General features: G+C 28.0%; 1 protein-coding gene across 3 annotated transcripts; it reads right to left on the bottom strand.

Moving 5' to 3' along the window:
- LOC100214219 (chloride intracellular channel protein 5) lies at positions 1-5,831 on the bottom strand. 3 transcript variants are annotated; one of them, XM_065793799.1, is made up of 3 exons: positions 5,628-5,811; positions 3,099-3,263; positions 1-1,196 (listed from the first exon to the last, which is right to left on the bottom strand). In XM_065793799.1, exon 3 carries the CDS (start codon positions 1,143-1,145, stop codon positions 525-527), a length of 621 nt encoding a protein of 206 aa, XP_065649871.1. In that variant the 5' UTR covers positions 1,146-1,196; positions 3,099-3,263; positions 5,628-5,811; the 3' UTR covers positions 1-524. The 3 variants fall into 3 exon arrangements, with proteins under 3 accessions (XP_065649871.1, XP_065649869.1, XP_065649870.1); XM_065793797.1 differs by lacking the exon at positions 3,099-3,263 and having other exon boundaries at positions 5,628-5,831; XM_065793798.1 differs by lacking the exons at positions 3,099-3,263; positions 5,628-5,811 and adding an exon at positions 2,242-2,349.
- Between the last annotated feature and the right edge of the window lie 3,412 nt (positions 5,832-9,243).

Genomic DNA, 9,243 nt, shown 5'->3' with positions numbered 1-9,243 from the left:
TTACTTTAATATTTTCTTTTTTAATAGACAAAAGTTTCAATGTTTTAATTTCAAAATACAATTCACAGTTAAACATAAAACAATAATTAAAAACACATTAACTTTACTTATATTAGACTTTTTCAAATAGACTCTATTTAATTATATTATATGGAGAATTCCAAAACGAAATTCTATCAATAATAGTATATCTCTGCTTTTCATATGATAAAATAAGAACTAAAAAATAAAAACTCATGTAAAATCCTAATAAAATGGATAATAATATTAACACTTTATATGTATATGTTTGACGCGCTAAATAATAAAAGTTAATAATAAATTGAGACAGAGCTTAGTATAAACACAATTTTTTTACTCACTAACTAGCTTGCTTAATTCGTGTCTCATGTAAACTTGCTTAATTCGTGTCTTATGGCTTGTGCATCTTGTGTATTATGAATCTTATTTTAAATCATTTACATTTAAATGATATTTTATACCTTACGACTGAAGATAATAAGGAACATTTAAATGGTTATACATTAATGCTTAACAGATCGAAGCTTTTGTGCTTTTTTAGGATCCCCAACATGTGTACTCCAACCTTCAAGTATCTCCGAGGTTTCACAACAAGTTTTTACAAAAACTTCATTTTCATTTGCCACCTTTAAGTAATTTTGCAAGTAGACCAGATTCTTTGGAATACTAAAATCATTAAAGAACTTTAATGTTATTTGCATTTGATGCAACTTAGGTAGTAGAACACAATCTGACATTGTCATTTCATTTCCGGCCAAATATGGACCCGGAATTTTTTTTGAGGAAGCTAGAAAAGCATCTAATTTTTGTAATTCTTCATTTAATGAATCACGCAACCTCTCTTCCCCTGCAGGATCTCGATTTCTTATTAAAGCAGAAAATTTCTGGAAAATTTTTTCTCCTGCTTTTGATGCACCATGGTCATCGAGTAATACAAGTGGAGGATCAGGAAAATGTTTTTCAATATGCGATTCTATCTCAATAATATCATCAATAACTTTACCGTTATGAACTAAGCATGGTAATTTGACTCCTGCATAATACTTAACAAAAAATTCTGGTTTTCGACGCAAATCAATGGTGGTGACATTAGCAGTAACTCCTTTTAAAGCCAAAACCATCATAAAGCGATGACAATGAATACAGTCGCCAAGACCTTTTCCATCTTTTGAAGACTAATAAAGAAAAAATGCAATAATAATTATGCATCTTGTCCAGTAAATAAAATAAGGAGACTATGGCTCTACATTCACATCCAGAGCCACAGTCAAATATTTTTGGTGGAGCTACCCTACTATTAATGGTAGGTAGCAGTGAGGTAGCAAATAGTAGCATAGAATTACAAATAGTGTAGTACTAAAAAATATAACAACAACATTGTTATATTTCTATAATTTACTTACAAAATGACATTTATTAAAAGCTTATTACACTGAGATATAATATCACAGTGTAATAACCTTTTAACAAATGTTAATAAAAATGTTTACAAAAATTGCAAAAATAAAAAAACCATGTACTATTTTTTAAATTTAAAAACATGTACAATTATTTAACCAGTGTTTAATTATAATAGTTACAATACAATTTAAATAATCCTTATTTATAATCATATTATTTTACTAATTATTAAATATCAATTACTTAGTGCAAATACTTATTTATTGGGTCAGCAAAAAATGACACTATTTAAAAAAAAAAAATTACTCATTTTTAACTCTATAAGTAACTTTCAGCAATATATGTATCACCATTGTCTATGATATCCTGTCTATGTTTAGGCAAAAAAAAAGTTGGAAGTACAAAACCTTATATCAAAAAAGAGCTCACTTCTGCTGTCAGAATGCCTCCTTGTAGTTTAACATTTTATTGTGCAAGCTGTTGTTTAGTGAACAGAACAAATAATAACCTGTTGGTACGAAATGCGGCAAATGAGGCAACACTTTCTAGATAGTACCTATTTTATTAAATAATGCAACTTCTACCTCATACATTTGACTGGATTGAGCCAGTCAAATGTGCTGAGCAAAACCGAAAGATTCATGCTGACCTACTAGTAACAACATCTAAAAGTTCCATTATTTGAAGTAGGTACTATCTGGAAAGTGTTGGCTTAATTGCCTGATTTAGTGCCAACAGCTTATTATTTGTAACAACAAATTTAATTAACAACATGGTTTAGTTTGTATATTGTAATACAATTTATCTAATGGCAGGTACCTGTTGTGGCCATTTGCTATGTACCAGCTTTAGATTGTTAGCTCAATACTACAAAGTACTCTTTCGGAGATACATTGCAAATACATAGATTGCTAGAAGAGTATGACAAAAAATACAAAATTAATTTCTTGGCTCTTGATTGACAGATATTTTAGAAAATAAACAAACTATTTTTAATTCCTTTTGCTTTTGTTTGTCAAACAAACAAAAAAATAAAAAAGTTTTTAAATTTTTTTGTTTGAAAACTTATAAAAATTATTTGTGCAATAATTGTCAGCTGCACACAAATATAATTGTCAATATAATTTAAAAGACATTAATAAAAGTATGAAATATAATAAATAGGCTGTCTAGCAACAACTTAAAAAAAAAAGAAGAGAAATTTCATTCCATAAATGAAAAAATTCAAACAATTTTAAAAAAAAAGTTTTTAAAAACACAATAAATCATAAAAAATATTATTTAAACAACTAAATTTTTTACAGATTTTTGTTTTTCAACATGCAACAAAAAGTTCTTCATAAGTCTAAAACAATATAAAATAAATTAGCATAATCACCAAATAATTTCCAATTCATAATAAAATTTAAAATAATTCAACAAGAGGTTTAAGTCTTGTCTGCAAGTCTCAACTGCAACACAACTTTTTTTAAATAAAACTAATTTGATTTTCTGAATGAATTATTTAATCTATCCATTTCACTTTTTTCTTTTAAACAAATAATTATTCATTTACTCAATATTTGTTTATTTTTATGTGTTGTAGCACATTTGAGACTTTTTTTGATCTGTTTATCTGTATTACCCATACCCTGTATTGTCCCATACTCAATACAAGGTATGGGTAATTATTATACCTATCATATCTTCATTATTGGTGGCACTTTGCATAGATTTCATCGCTTCATCCAGCATTATTTGAGCAAGCTGAAACTCTAGATCCACATTTTTCTCGTCATTTTCAAGGTTTTTCCTTTTGATATAGTTCCCTTTAGTTGTATTTAACAACTTTTTTAACATTTCTAAATAAATATTTCTTGTGAATAGTCACAATTAATTCTATTCATGAATTCACATTTATTCTTTTCATATATATAATCTATGAACATATTGAACTGCTTAAAACAACGCCTTTAGAGAGAGCATCAACATTATATGCTCCATGACAACTTCTTGCATATTCTTTTGATACTCGCTCAAGTTATTAAAGTTTCATTTAGTTTTACTTGCTCTTAAGTCTGTATTTTTATTATCTGATAAACTCTGCTCTAGCATTTCCATTATGAATAGTTAAACAGTGCTTAACAGCTCTACTGAGATAACCATACATAGTTTTTAGACAAGAAAGCTAAAAACTAAGTAAAATATTTGGTTTTTAAGTTTCTCACTAAAGTTTATTTTATTTAACTCATGTCGGACAGTTGAATCAGAAGAATCTTTTTCTTCTGTTGTTAATGGAAAAGACCTTTGGCAAGTTTTCCATTAACAGTAGAAGATTTAAGAAAACACTTCATCATAGTTAATAAAAGATGTTTCATTTAATAAAATAATATATGAACAATTGGTCCTTTATCTTGAATATGGTTAATTTTTTTTTCAAACAAGGAAACAATACCAATGAGGAATTTAGTGAACACAAGTTACTCCTAAAATAATTAATTTTCTAATACACAACCCTCATAATTAGGAAAAATAAAGTCAGCAGTTTATTGCTGACCTCAAATTGTTGGAGGTCAGCATCAGGTCGGCAAAAAAAAAATTGACACAAAGAGGTTACCATAAAACATAGAAATGAGGTTGGCGATTTTTTGCCGACCTCAAACACTTTTAGGTCAGCAGTTAAGTCGGCATTGCCGAATACCGACCCTAATTCCGAGGGTTGAATACATGTATTTAATTAAATAAATCAAACATATAAATCAAATGTGAGCTGCTCAGCATCCTCACCAAAAACTATAATTGATGTTAAATATTTTGTAACAAAATGGTTCTCTTCTTCTGACAAAAATATGTTTTTTCTTATTTGCTATGTAGTACTTGTTGCATCAAACATCAAAGTGAAAACAAACTTAATGTTATAGTAACATGGGTTTTTTCCTAAAAATGGTCCAAGGCTATCTTGAAAAATATATGAAGCTTTTTGGCCACTCATTCTAAAACCCTGACTTATTCTACTATCTGCAATATATTATTTTATTATCTTAAAATACACATAGCTTCTGCAGCCAAAACTTTTATATTTACTCTATTTATAGTTTAACTTTTATATTTACTCTATTTATGCTCTATTTATAAATCAGTTTCTTATATTAGATTTTCAAAAACAGATTGACATTTATTCGTAGACTCAAACAAAAACTAAAAAGTTGATCAAATAGAGTATTTTATAAATGTTCCAGCCGAAACATTTATAAAATACTCTATTTGATCAATTTTTTATAGTTTTTGTTTGAGTCTACGTGTAAACGTCAATCTGTTTTTGAAAATCTAATATAAGAAACTGATTTATATTTAGGTCTTTAAGATAAAAAGCTTGAAAACTAACTAAACTGTATTTTAAATTACTTAAACAGAGTTTAAGACTGCACAATAAGAGTTCCTTTTTCAGTCTATAGCTTTTATCTAGTTTTTCTAATCACACATCACTCCATTTAACCATGCCTCTTAGGTTATCTATAAATTTAAATACTAAAAATAGTTATCAGTAACTTTACTAATAGAGACATTTCTATTGTATGGTTTACTTTAAGACGTATTTATCAAATCAGTTTATCAACCAATAAAGGTAATTGCAATTAAACTTAAAAAAAAAAAAAAGATTGTAAAAGAGATATGGTAAAGATTGTAAAAGTTATTGTCAAATTTATTTAAATTATCAAAAACAACTTCAATTGCAAAAAATAAACTTGAAGTGAAATAAACTTTAACTCAATTCAAATATTTAAAAAAAAAACATTTGTAGAAATTCAATAAAAAAATAAATTAATAAAAAAAATTCATGAAAAAAAACAACAACAAAATGAAAGAAATGACAACTTGATAGCCTGTAAAATATTAAATAAATTTACTTGCGTCTTATTACAAATAGCTATTATAATAACATTTCACAATACAGTATATATTTATTTTTTACAAATATTTACAAATATAAAATAAATTAAAAAATAGCTTAAACCAACACTCCTTACTGTACTAAAACTTTTTACTTAATTCAGTATATTAGTAATTTTATTTCATACAGCAGCTTCACCTAAATTTATTTCTATAAATGCATTAATTAAAAAAATTAGTGAAAACAATGTAAATCGTTTTAATTAAACGTGGGTGATTTTGTTAATACAAAAATTACGTTAAACAAATGTAACAGACAGTAAAATAATTTTTACCTTAATAAAAAGTTCTAGCTCATATCCCACATCATCGCTCATAGTGGCTTTTTATAGAATAAAGAGATTTATTAATTTACGTTTTTAAAGAATATTTATGAGAAAGAGTTTACGAGAGAATTTATGAAAGAGTTATTTAAGTTTTTAGTTTTATTTAAGTGAGAGAGAATTCGCATTTTGATTAATAAATTTTGTTTTAACTTGGGCATGCGCACATGAAAGGGTATTGAGATTTTTAAAATATTTTATATTTATGTTTATCCGGAATAAATGCTTAGCCGTTAATCGGAAATAACCACCTAATGTGTTTCAAACTCGTGAGCGTTGTCTAGGAGAATATGTAGTCGATTTTGTATTCATATTCTTTTAAAAAAAGTTATGGTAACATCGGTACATACTAGAAACTGTTTTTTTTTTTTATATATATTTGTTGGTCTTTGTACAATTTTATAGAGCAACAATAAAACTTACACAAGTTTACAATGAAAAACAATATAAACTGAAAAAATATCTGAGAAATAAATATCTATAAAATTTCATGAAAAATTTTGAAAAAATAGGCAAGAACTAATAAAAAGGGTACAGTGGACTCACTTTACAGTTACAGTACAGGTTACAGTTACAGTACATTACTCAGTGTACAGTTACAGTGGACTCCGATTATTTCGGTCTGGCTGACGTTTAAAGTTCCGGCTTATTCGAAGCGATTTTCATTCCCCTCGTAGTTTCCTTAACAAACTCCGGGAAATATCTTTCAGTTATTTGAGCCTGCAGTTATTAGAAATTTTAATTATTCGAAGTGACTTTTTGTTGTTGTTTTTTGGCGAAAAACCCGTCTGTTATTTTAAAAATTCTGACTTGATGTTTAAAAAAAGCCAAAAATTAAATAAAGTTCGGATTTTATTTGCATAAAGTTTTTTACAATTTAAAAATTAATTCGTAGTAGACAGGGTGTTTTTATACCATATTGTCATCTCTCAAATTTGTTGCCTTCCCTGTAACTTTAACGAGACAAATATTTAAAAATTAGTACTTAAAAAGTAAAAAAGTAAATTTTTATATTCTCTACTTTTCTTTTTTGATAAATGTCCTAAATTCTCGTAAATATTCTCTTTATTGACAAGTTCCCAGTTGTTTAAACAACTGGGAACCTATGAAAAACGTGAACCTAGACGTGAAATCAAATAACTGTTGAGTTTGTTTTAAAGTATTTTAGAAGAACTATTTCGATTGGCACTTTTTTAATTACAGCAACTGTGACTAGATTGATGTTGACTTATTATGAGTTAAAAGACCAGGGAGTCATCAAAGGCTTACCTCATTTGTGTAATGAAACCTTTCATTACACAAATGAGGTTAGCCTTTAGATTGGCTACATTGATGCTGATAATGCAACCCCAAACCTCAACACTCTTAAAGCCATGTGCATGTTAGATCATGGAATGCTGTATCTGCAAACACTATGAAAAACTTTTTAAAAAGACTAACATTAAATAAGAAACACAGATAGCAAGTATATATGGACTTTTTTATATTCATTTTTTTTCTTAGGTGCCCGAAGTCTCGTGTCACAGTGCACCACGGATGAGTATTGCACTATAAAGTTTATATCTTCTACCATACAAATGACACAAAATATGTCTAGAGCTTGCATTGAACCCTGGATCTCTTGCTCCTTAAGCAAATCCTCTAATCACTGCGCCACGGCTACTTTTAAAGCTTAGAATTTTTTAGGCTTATATCACATGGTTTAGCAGATAGAAACCTTACTGTTGATAATTAGGTGAACATAAGTGACGAGATTCGTACGAGCGAATAAAATGCTCTTAATAAATTGAGAGATTCTAGATTCTATTTTATTCAACAAGTGTGTTTTGTAAGAAGTGGAGACAGACGGGGTGTTAAACGATGTGCCATCCAAAAAGCCAAAAGTAGACAAAGATTGCACGTTTATTAGAGTTAAAGAATGGTCTTTTGACAATAACGGGAGTAAAATCAGAAAACCACTGAGCCTCATATCGAAGCGGTTTAATTTTTTGAAACTATTTTCAAAAACCTGCAATGCTAACTGGGCATAGAAGTAAATATGAAGTTGGTTGAATTGTATAATATTTAATATGTTTAAAACGTATAATGGCACTTTAGATACTATAGTTTGGGTTCAGTGAACAAATATATTTGCAGAAATGCAAAATATAAAGCTAGAACTACATTTTTCTATTTGTTTTAGAAAAATTGCTTATTTAGTATAAAAGAATAATAAATATTTCTGGTCAAAAATGCTTTCATTGCTAAAGATAAACAAGAAGCAATGTTGAGCGTGTGCTACGTGCAGCATTCTCTGTGAATGTTTATACTGCATATAAATTTTAATAAAACAAAAATTAAATAAAAAAATAAAGCTAATATGCTTTGGATGATTAGAAGCGATAGGTTTATTTTGCTAAATTGTCAGAAAAGCCATTGATGTGTGCAAGGGTTGTACTTAGTTGAAAATTTAAAAACCGCTTTTACTGCTTTAAATCATGGTATTTGGAAACAAAAGGTATTGATTGGATTAAATGTTGCACTAATGATCATAAGAACCAATGTAAATGACATTTTTAATCAAGAAGAAAAAACTTTTAATCAAAAAAAAACAAAAAACGTCTGTTTATGTAAACATATTTTTTTTAACGAGATTTTAATGTGTAGGGGAGAGTAGGGCACCATGACACACTTTTGGTTTTTTCTTTGTAACGATTTTTTAAATACGCCTTTTTTTAGACGATTGATTTAATTTGTAGAATAAATTTATACCCACAAAACAAATTCTATAAATTACCCAAACATAACAGGTTTAACTTGTGAGACTAGTTAAAATAAAATTAGAAATTTGTTTCAAGGTACCCCACCTTTGGGGTACCTTGAAACACACTAAGAACATCATTAAGTAAACAAAACATTGAGAAAAGGCGGCTTTTTATCTGAAATAGAAACAAATCAATATTTATAACCCAAATAATGCATCCAATGGTCTAAACCACATTTCAGAAGACCAGATAACATATCGTTTTAAGTGTCATTCTTAAGCGTCAATAACCAATGGCTGGTATCGAAATAGGGTCTCCTTGTATTATATTTACGTAAATCTTTTAAAATTGACACTAAATATTAAAAGAAATGATTTTCAAAATTATTTATGGCACAATAAAGTACTATTCTACAGTTTTAGGGCCCCCCACAAATACTGTATCAAGTTACCCCATACTTGCTAATAGAAAACAATCGCTTTATTTTTAGTATCTACTTGTTTTTTTAATGGTTTTGTTTAATGAAGTAAGAAGCTTATAGATTGTAGTTTACAAAATAATGTTACTTACCGATAGACACATTGAACAAAATACCTTAAAACTTATGTGCTTTAAAAACTAATAAATTACTTTGTCATCAAAAAAACACAAGTTTCAACCCCTCGCAGAACTAATGTTGCCAAATGATATAATTTGTAAATGGTGCCCCATGATACATGGGGCATCATTAAACATTGCAACTGTGGAGGCATCTTAAGAGTTATGAAAACCACTTTTATATAGTGAAACAATTACTACTAGAGCTATGTTTTGAAAAAAAATTA

Source organism: Hydra vulgaris, chromosome 03 (assembly GCF_038396675.1).
Source record: "Hydra vulgaris chromosome 03, alternate assembly HydraT2T_AEP".
NCBI lineage: Eukaryota > Metazoa > Cnidaria > Hydrozoa > Anthoathecata > Hydridae > Hydra > Hydra vulgaris.
This window is presented reverse-complemented; position numbering and strand designations above follow the sequence as displayed.

Bases quoted from the DNA above. Each gene is read 5' to 3' on its own strand.
- LOC100214219 (XM_065793797.1), bottom strand. From the start codon at position 5,669: ATGAGCGATGATGTGGGATATGAGCTAGAACTTTTTATTAAG. The intron at 1,197-5,627 runs GTAAAAATTATT...TTTCTTTATTAG, and splicing joins AGCTAGAACTTTTTATTAAG to TCTTCAAAAGATGGAAAAGG.